Source organism: Hippocampus bargibanti, linkage group LG03 (genome assembly GCF_051943395.1).
Source record: "Hippocampus bargibanti isolate YZ-2025 linkage group LG03, ASM5194339v1, whole genome shotgun sequence".
NCBI lineage: Eukaryota > Metazoa > Chordata > Actinopteri > Syngnathiformes > Syngnathidae > Hippocampus > Hippocampus bargibanti.
The window spans coordinates 25,785,011-25,806,850 of NC_142736.1; the positions used below are offsets into that span (position 1 = coordinate 25,785,011).

At 40.3% G+C, this 21,840-nt stretch overlaps 2 protein-coding genes and 1 long non-coding RNA gene across 5 annotated transcripts in view; all 3 read right to left on the reverse strand.

Moving 5' to 3' along the window:
- The window catches only part of LOC148900824 (uncharacterized), a 239,313-nt gene that overhangs the window by 16,253 nt on the left and 201,220 nt on the right, over positions 1 to 21,840 (reverse strand). The gene's annotated exons all lie outside the window — the stretch shown is intronic.
- On the reverse strand, positions 562 to 11,834 carry terf2 (telomeric repeat binding factor 2). Of its 3 annotated transcripts, none has more exons than XM_088992809.1 (13): positions 11,472 to 11,834; positions 10,321 to 10,416; positions 9,790 to 9,920; positions 9,068 to 9,151; positions 8,765 to 8,905; positions 7,328 to 7,440; positions 4,354 to 4,860; positions 2,740 to 2,841; positions 2,545 to 2,652; positions 2,347 to 2,472; positions 1,265 to 1,329; positions 1,145 to 1,185; positions 562 to 1,043 (listed from the first exon to the last, which is right to left on the reverse strand). In XM_088992809.1, exons 1-13 carry the CDS (start codon positions 11,611 to 11,613, stop codon positions 885 to 887), a joined length of 1,815 nt encoding a protein of 604 aa, XP_088848935.1. In that variant the 5' UTR covers positions 11,614 to 11,834; the 3' UTR covers positions 562 to 884. The 3 variants fall into 3 exon arrangements, with proteins under 3 accessions (XP_088848935.1, XP_088848934.1, XP_088848933.1); XM_088992808.1 differs by having other exon boundaries at positions 1,262 to 1,329; XM_088992807.1 differs by having other exon boundaries at positions 564 to 1,043; positions 1,259 to 1,329.
- On the reverse strand, positions 13,017 to 20,950 carry zdhhc7 (zDHHC palmitoyltransferase 7). The gene is made up of 8 exons (XM_088992813.1): positions 20,792 to 20,950; positions 19,910 to 20,016; positions 16,647 to 16,999; positions 16,333 to 16,457; positions 16,156 to 16,252; positions 15,954 to 16,035; positions 14,630 to 14,760; positions 13,017 to 14,413 (listed from the first exon to the last, which is right to left on the reverse strand). The coding sequence occupies exons 3-8, from the start codon at positions 16,989 to 16,991 to the stop codon at positions 14,231 to 14,233; spliced, it is 963 nt and encodes a 320-aa protein (XP_088848939.1). The 5' UTR covers positions 16,992 to 16,999; positions 19,910 to 20,016; positions 20,792 to 20,950; the 3' UTR covers positions 13,017 to 14,230.

Sequence of the window (21,840 nt, forward strand, 5' to 3'; positions counted from 1 at the left end):
TTGTGTTCTGTTTAGCTGGGTTGATAGCTTTTGCATCGAGTGTACAGATGGCTTGTGCGGGTTGTTTGTGGAGCCTTATTGATGGGGTTTTTAACCTTGCAGTCTACACTGCCTTTGAACTATCAAAGTTGAAACTCTCACTGTCGTCCGCCTGTCTCTTTAATGTTTAAACCCCCCGCCCCCTTTGCTGCTGAATCCTTGACCAATCACATGGCTTTAACCAAAGATGGGGCGGGTAAAAGAGGACAAAAACCGTCGGCTGCCATTTTGTTGTTAGAAGAACGGGCTTGTTCGTGTACGACACATCACTCATTGTGGCAGCTCCGTGTACGAAAAAAGTTCATATGCAAAGGTAAAGTTCCTAAGCCAAGGTAAAAATTTCATAAATGTAACGTTCGTAAACTGAAACGTTTGCAAGCCAAGGGGTTTGTAAACCGACGTATCACTGTAATGCAACAAATCCGATTGTTGCAAACATGAATGCCACATTGTAATAATTGCCACGATATCTATTGATCCACATCAAAATAAACCCAGCTCATATTTAACATTTTTAAACTTTCCAAAGGCTGTGGGGCCTACTTTATTCAAAACGCGATCAAGGGTCAACTATACATGTGCCTTACCTAAGAATGCCATGGTGGATACCAATTCATTGAAGCATATATCATCTAGTAGAAGAGCATTAAATAGTTACCGCTGCCACGACAAGTCACTCAATAACTCAGCACTGATTGACTAATTCGCCCAAAACTGCCTCTGCAGACGAGCGTTGACAAGGTTACAAGAGTACTTTACATTTATTCAATAAACAACTCATGTTTGTGGTGGGCATAAAGTTAGTAAAACATGCAACAAGTATTAAAATGCCAGTAAAAGTCAATTTAAACCACATTGTTTTTTTTCATAGTCCTCCATCTGTCTTTAAGATTGACATTTGTTCTTTCACCAAAGGAATAATAAGACTTAATTTTGTGCCAGTTGCCCTCTCCAAATTTTTGGACTCCTTCCTTGAGCCTACGGCTTTCCTCTTCTGTCCACTTCTGTAACACAACAGGCAAGTTACATAATGCTAATATTGAAATATACACAGACAAACATACACGTGTGTGTAAACAAAAAACAAGACAAATAAAATGCTTACCCTTTTCTTGATTCCTGATAATGAACTCCTATCAGATGTATCTAATTAAAAAAAATAAAATAAGATCAGACACAAGAACACGAACACATCAATTGGATTTTTTGGCACTTTTACCACCACTGAAAAGGGCCTCTTCTTCATCCCAAGTGACTTTGGTCTCTTTGGCATTGTTGTACAGCGTCTTCCTGTCATCCAAAGAGGCGATGTTAAAGAAGCAGTGGTGTGCATGTTCGTCTGACAAGTGATTCCCAACAACAGTTAAAGGACAACCGACGCCTCCGGACAAGTTGTGTCCATAATTTGTAAAATCACTTCATATGACTTCCATTGAGCGTATTTTACAAAGATTCCACCGCATATATCTATGCTTTACCTTTTAAGACTGTTTTCCTCACCCTACGTCACTGAAGAAACGCCCCTGACGGAGAAAGTGACACACAATGCATCTTGTGTACTTTGTTTGGTCTGAAAACATTGTGTTGATCGAAATTAGAAGGAAAACGCATAAATAATGCGATAGTGAATTGTGGTGTGTTGCACCAAGACTACTATTTGATACTAGTTGACACAAATTTCCAGCAGACAAATCAGCCCATTTCCAACGGAGCTTGGGTGCCATCTTGTGCATTTTCCGGGACGCTACATTGGAGTCCTGATGGCTCTAATTGATCCGAAAGGACTTCTTTAGTTTCGATTCTTAACATTTATGCTTTCCTCTTAATAACTATTTATATCATATTCATAACTGGATGAGTCACAAGAAAGCATCTTCTCTGAATCTGAAGCCATTGTTTTGATTCTAGAGCAAGGCACGACGTACTGGTGTGGCATCACGAACAAGGGGCTGTACCTTCTGAAACTTTCTGAGGTCATTTTGAAGTAGTTTTGGGACACTAAGTCATTTTTATTGGTGTTTTTCATTTGACTAAAAGTATCAGCCTGTGTGTTTTGGGTATTTTAAATGCTATAAAACCTTTTTCTGATGTCAGTTAGGAAACAAAAAAATGGTGTCGGTTGTCCTTTAAAAGGATGTGTGATCAAGAAGAACAAAAAAACAGTCACCCCAAGATGGTTTCAAGTCAGAACTTTTAGCTGCTAGATCCTCAACAGGTGTTCTTATTCTCTATCAACAGGTCCCTTAAGTACACCAAAATGTATTTTTCACACGAAAAAAGAATGTTTCTCTGCTGAAAACAACTAACCATTTAGCATTGTAGAGGTCCTTTTTGGGAGTAGAACTTTTTTGAGTGGTGGGACATTGATGTTTCAAAGGAGAACTGTCCAGTGATGTGTCTGCGATTACGACTTCACATTTATTTCTGAAATGCCTGCAAGAACATTACGATTGTTATACATCTGCAAGAGCGGGAACAATCTGACACGGCAGAATTTGCACTTACTTGCTTAGATGGACGCAGTTGTCCTTTTTCACCGGGGATTCGTTGCGAGCAGGAGAGTCGGCAATGTCGACATTGGTGGATGATGAGTTTTCTGATTCAATGCACTTTCTATATGTACATCCACATTAATAAAGAGAAGATTGATAAAGGAACTGTTATGAGGGGGAAAAAACTTGGAAGAACATTGGCACTTACTCATCTGGCAAAGCAGGGCTATCACGTGCTCCTTCTGAGATTTGCTTGCTCGATGCTGAGAGACATAATTGTTCCTCTTGTTGCGGTGATTCCTCCATGTCACTAGCGGAAGATCAAGAAAGCAAACGTTAAAGGACAACCGACGTCTCGGGACAAGTTGTGTCCATAATTTGTAAAATGGCTTCAAATGACTTCTACTGAACATATTTTACAAAGATTCCACCGCTATATTTCACGTTTTAAGACTCGTGCTGAATATTCAGGAAGTCTTGTTTTTGAGTTGGTGACGAGTCCGTACGTGACGTCACTAAAGGACCGCCCTTTACCGTAAAAAAGACGCATTGTAGCGGTCCTTCCATCACGTCAATGTATTTTGCTGTACCTGTTTGGTCTGGGGATCTTGTGTTGCACCCAAAAGCCGCCAGGGGGCCAGAAGAGGGCGTCCAAGTTCCATATAAGGAATTTATCAGCCTGTGGAAACGGAGGTGGCCAAAGGAGGTCGCCATTTTGTGCCTCTTTTTTTGGGTGTGAGATTTTCCCCCAATGTTGCCTCAAAATGGCAAAAATAAATTCTTTAATCGATTGCAAACATGTATGCTTTCCTCTTCAGAACTATTTGAATCATAGTCATAACTGGATGTGTAACAAGAAAGCATATTCTCCGAATCTGAAGCCATTGTTTGGATTATCCAGCAATGCAAGATGTCTTGGCGTGACGTCACAAACTGGGGGCGGGACTTTCTGAAAATGCCCAATTCGCAGCTCAATTTTTTCACAAATTGATTCGGGAATTGAAAATATGACGTAAAATGCCATTACCGAATTTGTTCGGGTTTTGTGTTTTTTTTGTTTGAGTGCTGATAAAGTGCTGGCCATAGCCTTTGGAAATGTTTTTTCCCTTCTGCAAGGGGCAGCATTTCCATTTTTTCCATGTTAGCTCTTTGTTCCAGCTTCAGCTGTTGTGCTATATGAACCAATATGTACTGCATTGTATTTTGGACAGCTGCCATCATTTCAAGCTCATATAACTCCAGACCCATATAATTTAGGAATTAACTCTTTTTCTGATGAAAGAAGAGAGTCTAAGGTTTCTTACGCTGCATTGAATGTTTATGTAGGCCCAAAACTCAATATTATGTGGGTCCTGGAATTTGAATTCCAGAATCCACAGGTTCTTATTGCGGGGGCAGGGCGGTGCTGATAACGCTCTGGCCAGACCTTTGGCAATATTTTTCCCTCCCACAAGGCGGCAGCATTTGCCTTTTGTACAGCCAGCCCCATTTCAAGTTCAGATAACTCCAGACCCATATAATTTAGGAATTAACTTTTTTTTTCCGATGAAAGAAGAGAGTCGAAGGTTTCTCGCGCTGCATTGAATGTTTATGTAGCCCTAAAAATATTCTGTTGGTCCTGGAATTTGAGTGACAATGACAAAAACCCTGGCACTGGAGTGGTCACATTTTTGCACGTCTGGCAGTGAATGAGTTACAAAAAACACCATAACTGCTTTAATGAACCTATCAATTTTTTGCAATGTTGAAGGAAGCTGGAATATTCAGAGGAAAAACATCAAAGTGAAAGAGGTCTCAAGTCACATTCCACAATTATTTTTACCTGCTCCTTGACAACGCATCTGTTGTGGCCAATTGAGGTATTTTCCTCTGGATGACTTGCATGTCCTTTTGACAGGTTACAGTTCTCAACCTCGCCGACTCATCTGCTCTGACTGCAGCCTCTTGCTCCTGAGAGGTAGCAGACAACGTACTTGCTTGGCTGTCCGCTTCCAAAACCATCTTGGCAATGTTATGAAAGTTTCGTTTCCTTGTCGAGGACCATGCTTGTTTCTTAGCTTTCTTTTGCATTGAATTGCTCTTGGACTGAGGAGGGACATCTGTTTGTGTGGGAGGGTCGGCTGGGGCAGCTTCGAGGGGACTGCCAGAGTTTCTCTGAAAAAGACTTTGGCTCTCCGAGATTTTATTTGTGCCCGCTATGTCAGGAGGTACGAGCGTGGCTTCATTTTCAACTTCTTCTTCCAGCTGAGAGAATGGTGTCGTGACTTCACCTGCGGCCAAAGCCTGGTATGTAATCTCGAGTCTCTCCTTCGAAATAACAGAATGGTCACTAGAAGTTTGAGGAGAAGAACGCAGAGCTTAGTGAACGCACTGCAAAAGAACGGCCGATTAATACATTCCTGATCATTTAGAAAACACAGTATACAGTGATACATTGGCTTACGAACTTAATTGGTTCCCAGACAGAGTGTGTAAGGCGAAGTGTGTATCCCAAAAATTAATTTCCCATAGGAAACCATTAAAATGACAATAATCCGTTCGCACGTCCCCATAAAACATAATTTTCTATTTTCTCATTTTCTAAGCCTTAAAACGACACGAAATATACCTTATTGGATGTATAATAAACGCGCTATGGTATTATAATTATAGAAATAAACTTAACTGTATAATAAAGTCGTTTTATTTACCTTTGTGATGGTCGTTGATGGCTTGATGGAATGGAGTGGCCGGTTTCCGCAGCATTAAACACTTTCACCATCTTGAGGAATGATCCCTTGTAGGTGCTTTCTCTGTGATAATTTTATCTAGTTCCTCATCAATTGTGTTCTGTTTAGCTGGGTTGATGCTTTTTGCATCAAGTGTAAAGATGGCTTGTGCGGGTTGGTTGTGGAGCCTGATTGATGGGATAGTTTAAACTTGCAGCCTACACTCTGCCTTTGAACTATCAAAGTTTAAATTCGCTCACTGTTGTCTGCCTGTCTCTTTAATGTTTAAACCACCTCCCCTCACTGCTGCGTTCTTGACCAATCACGTGGCTTTAACCGAAGACTGGGGGCGGGCAATAGAGGACAAAAAAGTCGGCAGCCATTTTCTTTTTGGAGAACGGCTTCACTCTCTATCTGTAAACCCCACCCCCTCACTGCTGCGTTCTTGACCAATCACGTGGCTTTGATTGGATTTGCCTTTATTCGTCTCGCAGTGGAGAAATTTACATTTCACAGCAGCAAAGTTACTTAGTAGAAAATTATGTTTTATGAGACATGGGAACGGATTATTCTCATTGTTAATGGTTTCTTATGGGAAATAAATGTTTGTCAGACGAACTTTGACTGACACACACTTTCGGGGTACCAATTAAGTTCGTAAACTGAGGTATCCCTGTACATTCCAGTGAATTACAGGCATCTCTGCATATTAAAAAAAGGAAGTCCAAGATGGCGCCCGAGTAGGCAGCCGTCAGCAAGTGCTCTAACGAGCCTTGTTTTTTTGTTGTTTTTGTGTTTTCTTTTGTCACTTTGTGTTGTTGTGCGTCATGTGGAACGGATATGGATAGTTTTTCAGCATTTTTGACCACGACATTCATCAAGGAGGAAGGAGATGTGCTGAGCGGTTGCCCTTTTTCGGCAGCACAAATATGCCAGAACCGTTTTTGATTGGGAGGAACGTTGGTGTCATTTGACTGTCATCACTGGACAGCTCTGGGGCCATTGTGCTTTTTTGCCCCTGTAGTGGGCAGCATTTTCACAGCCCTGCTTTGTTCAGTGAAAAAGTTGGTGCTGTTGGACAGTCTGCGGCTGGATGGATGCATGGCTCGAGGAGCCCGCAACGAGAAGAAAGGAGCGTCAGCGCAGAGCGCCGATGCGTATGTGGAACTGTCGCGGATTGGAATTGAAGCGGATTTATGTGGGAAACGTGATGTGAGACAATCTCTTCAATGGATGCTACAGCTTCGTGTTTGCCTTCAACATTTAGCTTGTAGCAAACGTGCACATTTCACCAAGGTGCCCCTGATCCACTGGTGAAAAGGACACTTTGATCCTCTCTTTCAACTAGAACTGCTTTATACAACAAAGACGGTGCAGAAAGTGTTTAAGATTGACTGACACATTATTTGTTAGAGGAACAAAAAAAAAACTAAATGACAAATAATATGACAACACAAAGACACAGTCATTCATTATTAAGCACTTTCTGTACCCTTTTTGTTACATGAATCAGTTCTAGATGAAAGAGAAGATCAAAGCATCCTTTTCATCAGTGGATCAAGGACACCATGGTGAAACGTGCACGTCTACTACAAGCTAAATGTTGAAAGCAAACACGAAGCTGAAGCATCCATTGACGAAAAGAGATTGTCTCACATCTCCTGTCCCATGTAAATCCGCTTAAATTCCAAGCCGCGGCAGATCCACATGCGCATTTGCGCTCTGTGCTGACGCTCTTTTCTTCTCATGGCGGGCTCCTCAAGCCATGCATCCATTCAGCCGCAGACTGTCCGACAGCACCGAACTTTCCGCTGAACAAAGCGGGGCTGTGAAAATGCTGCCCATGACATGCGCAAAAAAGCAGGTATTAGTTATGCTGTATATATAGTTATGCTCTTTGACCAGTAGCCCAAATGGAATTGTATAGTGCCTCTTTGCATTTTTTTTGCTGATGATACTAGTGCAGCGTCTTCGACCGGAAGCAAATTCCTTGTGTGTTCTACATATTTGGCAATAAAGATGATTCTGATAAAAATAGACTATTTTTCAAAATAATTCACGGTAATTGCAAGTGATCCATGAACCTACCATAGATGGCCATTAACTTCCGCACTTGTGGAGGGGGCAGATTTATCTGGCTCATCGATTGTAGTACCCTTGTCGCTTTGCTTGTCAAGTTCATTGATGACCTGTTTTGCAATCTAGTACAAAGGTTAAAAAAATAAATCCCAATTTACTATCACTGCTAATTGCAAATATGATTGATCAAAAGATGACATGAAGGATCGTTGCTATCATCCATAATAACTGTGGCTAGTTATTAGCAACTCAACCGCTAATGTTTATGTGGGTAGGCTTTGCAAACTGCTCGCATTTTTATGCTTTACACTTGATCACATGGGTGCTATTTGTTCAACGCCTGGGTGGAGCATCGTGTCTGAATAGTGTTCTCAGAAGCTTCTTGCAGTTTAAGACACCATTTTTGTTGTTGACGCTGTTGACATAAATGGAAAAACTGGGATTATCGCAATATATTCTCAGGAAAGATGAAAAGTACATAGAAACACACAGGTAGTGTTTTTAGATTTGATTTATTCTGGGTGCTCATTTTAAAACACTAGTTTCTTGTGGATTAAAGGACAACCGACGTCTCCGGACAAGTTGTGTCCATAATTTGTAAAATGGCTTCAAATGACCTTTACTGAGCGTATTTCAGATTAGAAGATTCCACTGCATATAGCTGTGTTTTACGTTTTAAGACTCGTGCTGAATATTCCGGAAGTCTTGTTTTTGAGTTGGTGACGAGTCCGTACGTGACGTCACTGAAGGTACGCCCCTGACCGAAAAAAAGGACACCTTGTACCAGTCCTTCCATCACGTCAATGCTTGTTTGGTCTGAAAACTTCGTGTTGCACCAGAAAGAGCCAGAAGAGGGTGTCCAAACTCCACGTAAGGAATTTATCAGCCTGTGGAAACGGGCTGATTCATTCTTCACAACAGTTCGGTGGCCATTTTCTGCCTCTTTTTGCGTGAGACATTTCCCCCCATGTTGCCTCGAAATGGCACGGAATAAATTATTTAATCGATTGCAAACATGTATGCTTTCCTCTTCAGAACTATTTGAATCATATTCATAACTGGATGTGTAACAAGAAAGCATATTCTCCGAATCTGAAACCATTGTTATGATTCTCCAGCCATGCAAGACGTCTTGGAGTGACGTCACAAACTGGGGGCGGGACTTTCTGAAAATGCCCAATTCGCAGCTCAATTTTTTGCAGATTTTGGACACCGTCATTTTTATTGGTGTTTTGCATTTGAATAAAAATATCATACTGCGTGTTGATAGCTATAAAGTTTTTCTGATGTCAGTTAGGAAACAAAAAAGTGACGTCGGTTGTCCTTTAAAGGTAGTAAAAAATAGTTTTTTGATATACAGTGTATCGTAACTTGTTTCCCTGCAGACATGGCCCTCAGTGGTGCTTTAAATGACCGTACAATGCCAAGCGGTTAGTTAACACATACCTTGTCAAGAAAGGGAACAGAGAATGGGCAGAGTTCCCGACAAAAAGCCAGAATCTGGTCTTTTAGTTGTTTGAATTCCATTTCCTCGATTACTTGATGCTTGTTGCTTCTCTGACGGATGAGATCCATGAAAATATTTTTCTAAGGAGCAAATAATTTTTTTCATTATTTTCCAGGGTCAATAATGACCATCGCCAAACTCAATTTGACTTTTGCAAAACTATGCCCGAATTAGCAAGTTTGTCTTCTCTACTATTAATGTTGGTTTTATTGCCAAAATAGTAGTTTCAAAATAAAACTCACCTTGGCAGCCTCCGATTTGGGAAAATGACGGAGCACCTGTTTTGCTTTGTCAAAGTCTTCGTTCTTAATGAAAAGCTTCACAAGCTGAAGATGGTGACAAAAACACAACATAGCTTACCATACGTCAAAATGTCATATGGAATCAGACTTTTGTCATTCACCTGTTTAGTTTTTATATGGATTGGATTGGATTTGCCTTTATTAGTCTCGAAGTGGAGAAATGTACATTTCACAGCAGCAAAGCGATGAAAGGAATGAAAGTAGAAAAACAAAATACGTGAGCTGCTGGAAAGGCAGCCACTCACGCAGCAATGGTAAAATTGAGGTTGGATTTAAAAGTTTAGGATGTTGGAACACTATTTGAAACTAAGGCTGAATGATTTTTAAAAATAATGCTATAATAATCCCCCTTCCAATATTACAATTGTGACTTCATATTTGATTATTTATTTCAAGATCCTCCTCGAGGGATGGGCAATTAGTTTCTCTCGATGTTCAAAACATTACATCAAAGAACAGCCTGGATTTGTTTTCATTGATTGAAGTGATTTCTTTTCTAGTTTCATGATTTGTGAAATGTAAATTTCTATAAAGGCATATCCAATCCAATCCAATGATTTCCTATGGGAAAATATGTTAGGGACCAACTTCTTGATCCGTATAGGTACCATTATCTTAGTATTAAGTACATGTTATATTTCGAGTTTGTTGTGTTCACATACCATCTCCTTTACCAAGAAACAAACATTATTCAAGTCCTTTTGTGAAACATCACTTGTCCCGTGCAGAGTTTCCAGCAGCATAAGGGCTGATTCCAGAGGGCATAGTGAACCATTGTTCTCAAAGGTCAGATCTGTAATGACAATACGTATTATACAGTAAAGTCTCGTTATATCGATATTCTCGGGAGTCCGAAAAAATATCGATATAACCGGGCTATCGATATATCCGACCCTGCGTGCATGTAATTTTCTCCTTGCGTTCATAGAAATAGTATCGTAATAAGCGGTACTATCGATATAACCGATATCGATATAACGAGACTTTACTGTAATTGAAATTTGGCCGCAATGCATGTACGGTAGACACAGACATATTTCTAAGACCATAGCCATTTTTTTCAGATGAAGTGTTCTTACTGCTTTTCTACCGATGTGTGGTGTATTGAAGTGACAGCCACTCACCACATCACAGACCTGATGTTACCTGCCTTTCCGGTGTAAATTCTAAAAATGAATATATTGCAGTCTCACCTAGTTTTTCACCCTCATTTATCCGGGAGAGTAACTGCATTACAAAAACTTTTTTGGGCATCACATCACTTGTTGCGACAGGACGGGCCATGATACCTGCGCAACACAGATAAAAAGAATTATTCATAGAGCACCTTTCAAAATGTACTGTTTTCATTTTAAATGCATATCATTGATAACTATTTTTAAATCACGACTTTGCTTGTCACTAGACAGGTCAGTATAAAAAAACACATTCATAAATTATGGTATAGGCCCAGGTGATAGGATTTTGGATTTTCCTCATTAATAGCTTTTGTTTTGGTTCAACTTGTTTTGTCAAGAGTTCATTTGAAGATACTTTTTTTACAGTGGATTTGTTTGCCTGCATTTTTTTCCCAAAAAGTTCATATTATTTAGATTTTTACTCATTCCAGATATTTTTTTATTTAGAAATGTCACCTGAAAAGCGCAAGATTTAAATAAGGACACGGTGCAGAACAAAATACACCAAAATTCACAAATTATTATTTATCTTTCTTCTCAGTAAATACCGAAATTAATACATTTAAACCAACCCAGAGAACTCGCTTATGAAAATGGTGAAAATAACAGACATTTATTTAATAAACGATTATTTTTTTTATCTTTAATTATTCTGTTTCTGTTCACTAAGACAGCCTTTGGAATTAACTATGCCATAGTTGATCGTTTCTTTCGTATATCGATTGCAGTTGTGATGTATTATTTTGAGATAGTTGGGTACTGTACATGACTTGTTTTCTTTCATCTCATTATTTTTAAACAAATATTGCAGCACATTCGAATTAAAAGAAGGAACATGAAGGAAGATTTAGGAGAACTCTGTGCTTAAAGATATCCTTTTACAACGACTGCTTCGTTATGACTTACGAGTTCTCGAGGACATTTAAGACATTTACAAAGTGTATCCTTAATCCAATACTTTTGCACAGCAGCTTCTCTCACCGTACTCAATATCGTTTGCATAAAATGGCGCTAAATGCGTCACCGATGGAAGTGATGTTTTAACAAACGTCATAGATTAAAGAGAACACGTCATTCAAGAAGTTCACCATCAATAAACTCCATATAACAAATGAAAGTTGTTTGACGGCGACGCAGCAAAACAGAGCGAGTTAGTTGATACTTACTTTGGATCACTTGTCTCACTTCACAAAAGCCTTGGTATTGATCTTCATGAAACAACTGTAGCGCCAGTGATATATAATGATCCACAAGCCAGCGGTTGACAAGAGATTCTTCTCTTTCCGTATGTTGTTCTTCCTCCGCCATATTCGGACTGCAGCGATTTAACGGAGATCAGTAGCGAGGAAAAATCGCATGTTGTGCTCGTATTCCTGCGCTTGTTTTCCCAGGCAACGCGGGAAAAGTTTTATTTTCGAATGGATTCTTCGAATGTGGTTTTCCAGGTATCAAAGTTAATATCCGAATCAGAAAGTAAAAAGTAGATAAAAGAAGAGGGTTTGGGCTGTCACATATTAAAAAACGGCAAAGGGGGGGGGGGTAAAATTTGTCCAGACAAACTAAGATTAGGGGCGTGAATTTGCCTCTTAATACTTCCGGGAGAACAGAGGCCAATGATTTCGAGAGCACATCATTCACGGGAGCGCCCCTACTGGCTTGTAGGAGGAAGTCAGTCGCCGAACTTCTATTTACGTCGAATGAATTTTAATTTGACATGTTGAATTAATTACTTGGTGTGATTAAACATGGCATATAGAAACACTCGATATTTTGCCTGTCTCTGTCTAAAGTACATGTCAATCCCTAATTAATTCATCACCTCGTTCATATACAACACGGGTGAAACTATATATATATATATATATATAGAGAGAGAGAGAGAGAGAGAGAGAGAGAGAGAGAGAGAGAGAGAGAGAGAGAGAGAGAGAGAGAGAGAGAGAGAGAGAGTGTATACTCACACACACCGTGTACACAGTATATTTGTGTGTGTACAAAATATTACTTTGTCCATTATTTCAAGGTGAGTTTCATCATAAGCGTAGTCATCATATAGCACCGTGGGTCTGTATACAGCCATATACTTTATATGCTAGTTCTCAGCCAAAACGTTTTGACCATCTAGTTAGTATTTGACAAGCTCAGCTTTTTTGTTAAAATTGTTTCATTGGAAATTGTGAGATATTATTTTTTGAGGTAAATATGTTCAAATTGGGCAGAAACCTTTCTCCTGGGAGAAATTGTCAGGATGAATGTTTTGGGGAGTTGTATAACGGTTCCTCTGACGTTCTATTTGTTTTCAGAATTGCATTGCGAGTCATATCCTATGCTTTTTGGGGCCTCTCCTGTTGCAGCCAAAAAGGGAGAGTGGATTCATCAACTCAACTCATGCTTAGCTGGCCTTCATTCCCATTTTAATTACACCACACCGTGCCTGATACTTTTAAGAGATGTTTATAATTGCGAAACATTGACAGAAAAATAATACGACTGCATCATATCAAAACAAAATGGTTGCTCGCACAGTAAAAGAAATGAGGTCTGCATGAATAAAACTCCCCTGATAGTAGTTTGTTCTGTGTGCCAGTATTTTACATTCGTCGCACAGCATCTATACAATATAGCAAACCATTTATAGTGTAAACAATGAGGGAGAAAGACTCCTTCCCCTGCTAACCACAGTGGAGAAGAAGTCCAGCACATAAAGTAACATCTGGGTATAACAATACTTTAATGAGTGACTTGAAAATCTTAACTCAAATCATACTTATCCAGTACAAAAAAAGTCATATTACAGTAGTTAAAAGAGGGACAAATACAATAAGGGGAAAGCCTCATTCATGATTAGGAATTCACTTGACAGGATGATGTCGAAAGGCAATAAGTGTTCCAAAAATCAGTGGAAACAGTTTGCTTGTTTTCAGGCTTGATACTTGGGGACAAATGGGTGTTTTGAGTTCGTTGAGAGTGCAAACAGATGCAGTTTTGCAGTTCACCAGTGTGGCTCTTGCCAACGACTCTTTGTGGGTCCTCCACACACGATATGAATGCACATGATAGGTGAGCAGAACGCAAAGCCACCGCGTTCCCAAAGTTTGATGTTGCAGTGTGCTTGCAAGGCTTTCTCTAATGGAGTCTACTCCTCTGCACGTGCACGTGATTTCTGGTTTCCACAAGAGGGAGCCACAAAGACAGCAGTCGGGTGATGCTGACACTCTTGAGCCATTGTCTGGCAATAGAGCAGCATGTATAAAGTCAGACTCTGTTCGGGTAAGATGACACTTGACTCCTCCAAAAATTGTCTCCGGTGACTCCAATTACAATGATTGATATTCATCAAAAAACACATTATTCACAGTCTGGCCCAAGTAACAACCCAGAGATAAATAATGACGCTGAACATTAAACATGGCAAACAGCCAGTCATCCCTGTGAAAGAAGAAAGAGCCTTGTTATTGACAATCTGGTCCTCTTTTTGTCTGGAGAGGCCGAGGCTGATTGCACACATGCAAATCAAAGCAGTACACTTGCACTTGTGCATCTGGTGTGCTGGACTCGCTCAAGTGTCATATGAGTAGTGTGTGTGTCCTTTGTGCGGCTCCTCCATTAAAATCTGTTATAAGGCCGCTCGCCTCCAATGTCCAATATTTACTTTGAATCTCATCAGCGTCACAAAAAGAAGGGGAAACTGTGTGCGACAAGAGCAGGAGTCGATGGCCTCAAAAACAAATGAAAGACTCACTAAGAGTTGTTTACTGCATGCGTCAACACACAAACCAAAAATCTTCCAGCAGTTGGTGATAATGGCCAGGTGGTGGAGGTGGCCCAAGTGCTGCAGTCCCACTCGACCCACATAGGAAAGCCATCCCCAGGTGAGCTCATGTCCACTCGCATCGCCGCCTTTTAAGTCTCATTCCAGTAGCACACTTCAAACGGAAAACTCGGACCCAGGGCGACGAGCTTGGGTCAAGCGTTTCAAGCGATGAAGATGCAATCCTGTGAACGGGTTGCACCAAAGCAGGGAAGGCGGACCGCCAAATACGGCTTTCATGCCGTCCCATCTGGTGCGACGCTCCCAGGTGGGCTTCTCGTTTTTAAGACGTTCAATCTCCTGCAAGATCCCCAATACATGCTCTATAAATGTAACGGTCATCAAATGATAAGGATATGTGGATCAAGGTTAAATAAAAAAAATATTTTACAATTTGTTTGATTGCATAAAATTGATCGTTGAGGTTCACTTAGACAAAAACTATTCTGGTCACAAATATTCTGTTATTGTCTACTACCAGAAATTGAGTCCAATTCAATAGTGGTGGATACTGACCGTCTCGTCGTTGCAAATGGAGTGGATCTGCGTCCCGAACATGACAGCAGTGAAAGTGAGGAAGAGGATGGCTTCGAGACAGAGGAAAATCAGTAGTAGCACAGAAACCCCCGGAGAGAATTCGCTGCACTCTGCGATGGATCAGACAAAAAAATGTTTTAATGCTCCCGACCACAGGAGTCAGATCCTCAAGGGTTTTTTTTTCCCACCGTATTTCTCAAGACAGTGCTACCATTTTGTGATCATTTGTTCAACAGCAACATAACACTATGCAGTCAAACCTCGGTTTTCGAACGTCTCATTCAAACCACGGTTTTCGAACGTCTCATTTCTCGACCAATTCGGTTTTCAACCAAAAATTATGCCTCAGTTTACAACCGAAAATCGACTCTCGACCAAACTGGGTGCACCCGAATGCATCACTCGACTCTCCTGTGCTTCCTATACGTCACTTTCTTGTGTCACGTTTCATTGTGACTGACGCATTATCCTCGTGTAGCGTTCCATTGTGAGCAAGCGGTTTATATTGTTCAATCAGATTAAAAAATGAGACACTGATTACATTGATTATAATGGACATTTTTCGGTTTTCGCCCAATTTTTTTAGAACAGCTTTCTGGAACAGATTATGGTCGAAAACTGAGGTTTGACTGTACAGACGCTCCCCAACTTACGAACGAGATACGGTTTGAACGGTTGTTCGTAAGGTGAATCAGTTTGTGAGTTGCTTCAGTGCTATATCTTTTTATAGAATGTATGTTTATGGCTTATATAAGTATGTTTAAGGTTTATATAAGTATTTTAAGGCTTGTATAAGTAACCTGTATTGGTCTGTACTGAAAAATAAACATTTACTAAAATATATGCTCAAATGGTGAGTATAGTTTTCCTTTTTTGAATGTTGCTGTGCCGATGACCATTTTGTGTTTGGGAGCCTTTTACTGAGCATCTTCATCTTTATGAAGTTCATAGAGTTGTTTGTCCTGTAGCCACAAGGGGGCATAAGCCAGTGTCCTCTTGTGCCAGTCCCAAGCCCGGATAAATACAGAGGGTTTTGTCAGGAAGGGCATCTGACATAAAAGCTTGGCCAAAACAAACATGCAAATCAAACCTCTGAAGATGGAGGACACTGATTCGCTGTGACAAGGATAAGAAGAATAAAATATATGCTCTATGAAGATATGTATATAAACAACTTGCGAGACTACATGTTACTAAAAAATGTTCGTATGTACCGTTGTTTGTAACTTGAATGTTCGTATGCAGGGGAGTGTCTGTATATCATAACATGTTTGCCCCCGCTGTTGAATGGGACAGCACTTACCATTCCATTGCACCTTAATACAGGTGAAAAAGTGCACACCGCTGAGGCCAAGTGCATGAGCGGAAATCATTGCAACATACATCTGAGGAGAAAGCAACCAGTTCATGAAATTATCAAGTAGAAGTTTGTTAATACCAATTTGCGTTTACTCAGGAATCCATTGTCATCAAACTGACTCCTTGAAGGGCATAAGTGCACTTACAGTGAAAAGGACAAAGAATCTTTGATTCTTTTCTCCTACACAGTTATTGACCCAGGGACAGTGATGATCCATCTTCCGGATGCATCTTTTACAAATACTGCAAGCCGGTGACAGAAAATAATGATGAATGATGCAGTAGATGTTTAATGAACAAGTTAAGTGTTATAATGGACAGACCTGCAGTGGTGCGCTCTCTCAGGCTTGATGCTGCAGCACTTTGGGCACTTGTAGATGACCTCACCGGGTTTTAGCTGCAAGCTCTCCATGTACTCCTTGGTCGCATTGCCTTTTGGAACTGCGCCCTATGGAATGAACAGGTGGATCAATCACCAACCTGAACGGGACTCAACGGAGCCCAGACGTTCTCAAGGCCCAAATATTACCAAAAGAGACAATATATGATTGCGCAGGACATTATTTATAGTTTCTGTTTCTGATTTACTAATCGTGTGAACTTCCATAAACTCACAGACTACTCACTGTCTACTCACCGGATCTGACAACATGGTGCGCAGATGTGAAGCCAGAGCGAGCACGGCGAGGGCATTGAAGGTGGTGCCATTTAGCAAAGAATACCAGAAGTTCTTGGCAGGTAGCAGCATGACAAAGTTGACAACAAATTCCGCATAGAGAACCAGGAACCAGGTCATACTGGCGCACACCATGCCACAGCTATCCTGGATGAACCACAGCGAGCGGTTCCCAGCCGTGTGGTCGGCATGTGTGCCGCCAACAATCACTCCGGATGCCAGGCTGCCCGACTCTGCGTCGCCACCCGCTGACAGCAATGGGTGATGCTGATCCATATCTCGTAGCCTGTGGTTTGAAGAGTGCATTCTGGACTCTGGTGGGCAAAAAAAAATTCCTTGCATTAATATACCGTATTTTCCAGCGTATAGGGCGCACCCCCAATGAATGCTGTATTTTCAAACGTTTTCCCTATATAAGGTGCACCGAACTATAAGGCGCACCCCCAATGAATGGCGTATTTTCAATTTGGAGGCTGCTATAATTCATCCCTTCTAACTGTATGTAGTAGCGATTTTTTCTCAAACCAACCAAAAGTGATATTGGTCAAAAGCACAGGTGTCAAAGTCAAGGCTTGGGGGCTAAATCTGGTCTACCACATCATTTTATTCGGCCCACGAAAGAAAATCAAACTTGGGAAATTCCACGATGCCCGCTGAAGTCCGAACCAAAATTTAAAATCGTCCCATGTAAACCACAAAAACAGCCATTATTTTTTTACTTCAAATTTCAAAACTAGTTATTCATTAATTTGTTGTGTGCTCTGTATGTCATATGTGGAGGGGATTAAACATTCTAATGGTTCCTCCAAATTCATATCCGCCCCTGAGAGGAAACCGTAACTACAATGTGGCCAGCAGCAAAAAAAAAAACGAGTTTAAGTAAGCAAAGGCTTTTCTATATCAACGGTGGCCTGATTCCCTGGGATTGGAACACTCAAAGTTAGCTGACACTGCATACGTATTTCCATTTATATTTCACTTTCATTCTGCTGCTGTCATCAGCATTTACATTGTCAATATAGACTAGTGAATCTGGTCAAGAAGCAGACAAGCGAGCGCAAACCATGAGATTACAGCCAACAATGTTTCACAGAAAGGCTTCTGTGCTTTGGACCAGATTGGATTTTACAAAGGACACAGATGAGCGACCAATTTTACGGATGAAATGAGACTGAACTGATGCAAAAGCCAGGATATGGAGAAAGAAAGGATCATTTTATAATCTAAAACACACGCACAATGTCAGTTTGGGGTTCTATAGTTACGACTAGAACAGGCTCACTCATCTTTTTGATGATTAACCATAAAACAAAAGCTGAACTTCTGAACTTTTGTCTGACACCCTTTTGTTAAAATCTTAAACCAAAATGTCTTCAGTGCAATCCTCAGACTCCAGCCTCTAAACAGAAATTTTCTTTATTTCTATCATCATTCAAGAAGGTAGAATATCTGTATTGACAGGAAAATTATCCTTTAAACATCTCAAAATTACGAACGCTGTGATGAATTTAAATAGCCAGAGAGGCTTTGGGAAAGTTGTCACGCTCAGGTGCAATGATAGATGATAAACACATTTGAAAATGCATTATGGGGATTCATCACTCAAGAGGGGCCTCGATTAGTCATCTTGCTGAAATGTGAATCACTATTTTATAGCCGATTGGCCACACAGTACTACAGCGTGCTTGTGGTTGTACATCTTGTATGTATAAAGAATGTCCAGTTTGCAACAGAATATTCAGGTTCAAGTCCATAAACCATGTTTCAAGATGGATCAATGTACCTCTCTCTTTGTAAGTGATCCTGCAGTATAAGTGCAGAAGGAGCTAATGTAGTGTTCCTTACTCTTGTTTTACAGCATTCACCAAGATTCACTGAGATACGGCCAACGCAACATTGGCAGAGTGAATAACCCGAAGCATTCTCTGACCAATTTAGCAGAAGAAAATCATTGGTCGATTCCCATTGTCTCATAGGGTGTATTAGGTTACAGCTACAGACTGCTTTTAAGACCCTCTTTGCTTTCACCTTATATAAGTATCAACAGAGCTTTTTCCCATAAAATACCCACTTTAGTCTTAGACCCCTCCAATCACTGCTATGATGTTAGGGGGTGAGGGTTTGGGTGGTTTCAATGCAACACAGTAGAAGCTCCAAATACAAACACATTTACCTTACATTGAGCAATAAGTCAGGTGTATAAATATTGGGACATTGACACAATTCAATGTTTTGGTTTCCACACAGCACAAAAGTGGATTTGAAATGAAGTCAACAAGGTTTTCCAAGAAACGTTCAACTTTAATTTGGTGGTATTTACATTCTAATCAGCTGAATGGACAGAAAATAAGGGGACAAATGGCTACTCATCCGGGTCTGAATATCACTGAAGCAGGCCATAATTACGATTTAAATTTATAACAAAATCAAATCAAACCAATGAGAGCGATAGAATAACAGGTTTGGCAAAATTCCTTTTTTAGAAGAAAAAAAAATCAAGTGAGCTCAGCATTATCAAAAGACTCAGAAGACAACGGAAAACAACAGTAGTGAATGACCATAGTGAAGCAAAAACCTCACCTGGCCAGATGAAGAAACATCTCCAGGTGGTCTCAAATACAACAATGAAGAACTGTAGTTGTTTTTCCTTGTATTTTTGGCCAATATTATCTGCTAATGTATAACCAAATACTTCAGAACATGCCGCTTCGGCGTGCATATGAACCCAAAAACGTACTTTAAAACAAACCTGAGTTTCTTTTTTTTGTTTGTAACACAAAGAAGTGGACATCTGTGCAATGGCCAAGACATTCACCAGACCTGAATCCAATTGAGTATGATGATGGCTGTTGGCTATTTATTTCACATTATTCTCGTGTGAGAGTTACTGTTTAAGAAAATGTTACATGCATCAGCAAAACAACATTCATTACATGTCATCTTCACACTTAAAATAGTGTTGAAAGGTTATGACGTCCTCATATGAGAATGTTATCTTATAAAAGACAGATAATCTATCCATCCCTGTGCTTAGAGGAAGTCTCGAAATGACTGTTAGTGGCATATTTGAGTGTTGAAGAAACCTGTCATCATTATTTCCACATTCAGGCTCCTCCTGCTTGGCAATAACTGCCAAATGCAAGGAATGCCACTCTTCAAGCTTTGACAGAGCACATACGCTAACATGACAACTAGCAAGGACAAAAAAAATAAACGTTACTTACCTAGTATGTCACCTCCTTACAATACCATGCCTTTATGTATGACTTCAGTATCAGCATGTAATATGGAATACTTGTCCAGATTATCAGGAAGATGGAACAGGAGACCCCTGAAAGATATAAACAGAAATGCTTCAATTAGTCTTAAGCAAATACTGTATCTTGTTGGGGTCATGGTGAGCTGGCCTTATCGTGAGTCAATTGCAGGACACTTACAGACACATTTTCACAGCAAATGAAAAATAAAACTTGGCCAACATGCATTTTTTGGACAATCTGAAACATGACTCCATAAATCTTTATCACGCTGCTATGGCAAAAACGCGACATGTAATACACAAAAGGCAATGTTGGATGTACAACGCTCACTTCCTGTTAGCCATTACATCCTTGCAGTCAAATAGTTCAAGTTCGGCAAGGAAATTGGTTGACTCATTTTCCACACCGATGATTACTATTTATAACTGTTGTGATACAATTCGTAATAATTCGAGTCTTTACAATTTGGACGCCCACAGAACATCAGATCCGGCCGTACCTTTCATACCACTAAAGCGAAACAAGACTGAGATTTGAGCCCCTCCCTCATCGAAAGCGATTAAATCACCATCTTCATAATATTGTCCGAGCAAGTGTCAATTTACTAAAACAAGTGTTGCGCTCTTTATGGTGTGACCGAGTTAGCCGAGTTTACCAACTTCTTTAAATGGCAGCTGTTAAGGTCCAAAGTGTAAACAAACGTACGCCGCGAAATTCACATTCCATATGCTACCGGACAGGTGGCTACATTTCGCTAGCTAACTAGCGAGTAACCTCGCTAGCCTCATTATTACCGCAGCATGCTCGCGACGACTCCTAAGAAGAAACATTTTCTCATCGACGTACCTTAATATTGCTAGCATCGTCGTTCGGGGGCGTCTTCTAAATCCATTATGAGTGCTTCACAATGGGGGGACTGCAGCTCGGGGGATGACGACTGGAGACGCGGAGTGGGCAGCGACACATCCCATCAACCATTGTCGGAGTTTCCGGGATTCGGTTCCTCTTCGCCAATGACTGAAAGGATGACAATGTTTGACCCAACAGCGCCTCCGGGCTTGTTTTACAATTACAGGTTATATATTCCCGATAGATGGCGCTATTGGTTTGTGAAAGAGTTTGACACATCCTATAAAGCAGGGGTGTCAAACTCATTTCGCATCGCGGGCCACATACGGCCTAAGGAGATGTCAAGTGGGCCGGACCATTAAAATTATACCATACTCTGCTAAAAATAGCAAAAATATCATGTATTTCCTTTGTTTTGGTGTAAAGAAGCACAAGAACATTAGGAAAATATTGACATTTAATGAACTATCCTTTTACAAAACATTTCATGAAACACCTCATCTTTCCTTAGACAAATGTGCAATTTACTTTTATCATTCACAAATATGCATTGCAATTGATCCCAATGATTATACAAAGGCACAAAACTTGAATTTGTACTGAAAAATATAGTAATGCACTTTAAGATTAAATGAGACTTTTAAAGAAAGGGATTTTTTAAACCACTTACACATACGCATATAAAATCTAAATGTAATCCCTGCGTACACCTTACAAACTAAGGGGAGTGATTCTAAATTTGTAATGAAGAAAGTGTTCACGTGTCCTGTAAATCTGTAAACTTCATACATGAAACATACATACACATACAATACATACTGATAATATATGGAGTTGTATGAACAGTAGAATTCCATCACAGAACTTTTGTTTTGAAGCTGCTGACTAACATTAAAGTGTGGTATGGCAGGCTGTGGGTAATGTTGCTGTCGCTGAGAAGTTTGTCAAACTGACGATGGTTCAGACCGCTGGAAATTTACAGTGCGAACAACCACTTCCATGACGTGGTCCATTTTCAGCGACTTGCAACACAATGCCTCCTGGTG

Excerpts from the sequence above, each read along its gene's own strand:
- terf2 (XM_088992807.1), bottom strand. The coding sequence starts at position 11,613 with ATGGCGGAGGAAGAACAACATACGGAAAGAGAAGAATCTCTTGTCAAC. Across the intron at positions 10,417-11,471 it reads AGTGAGACAAGTGATCCAAA|GTATCATGGCCCGTCCTGTC; the intron begins GTAAGTATCAAC and ends TGTGTTGCGCAG. Across the intron at positions 4,861-7,327 it reads GAAGTTAATGGCCATCTATG|TGACCATTCTGTTATTTCGA; the intron begins GTAGGTTCATGG and ends TCAAACTTCTAG.
- zdhhc7 (XM_088992813.1), bottom strand. The coding sequence starts at position 16,991 with ATGCACTCTTCAAACCACAGGCTACGAGATATGGATCAGCATCACCCA. Across the intron at positions 16,458-16,646 it reads GCACCATGTTGTCAGATCCG|GGCGCAGTTCCAAAAGGCAA; the intron begins GTGAGTAGACAG and ends TTCATTCCATAG. Across the intron at positions 16,036-16,155 it reads GATTCTTTGTCCTTTTCACT|ATGTATGTTGCAATGATTTC; the intron begins GTAAGTGCACTT and ends CTTTCTCCTCAG.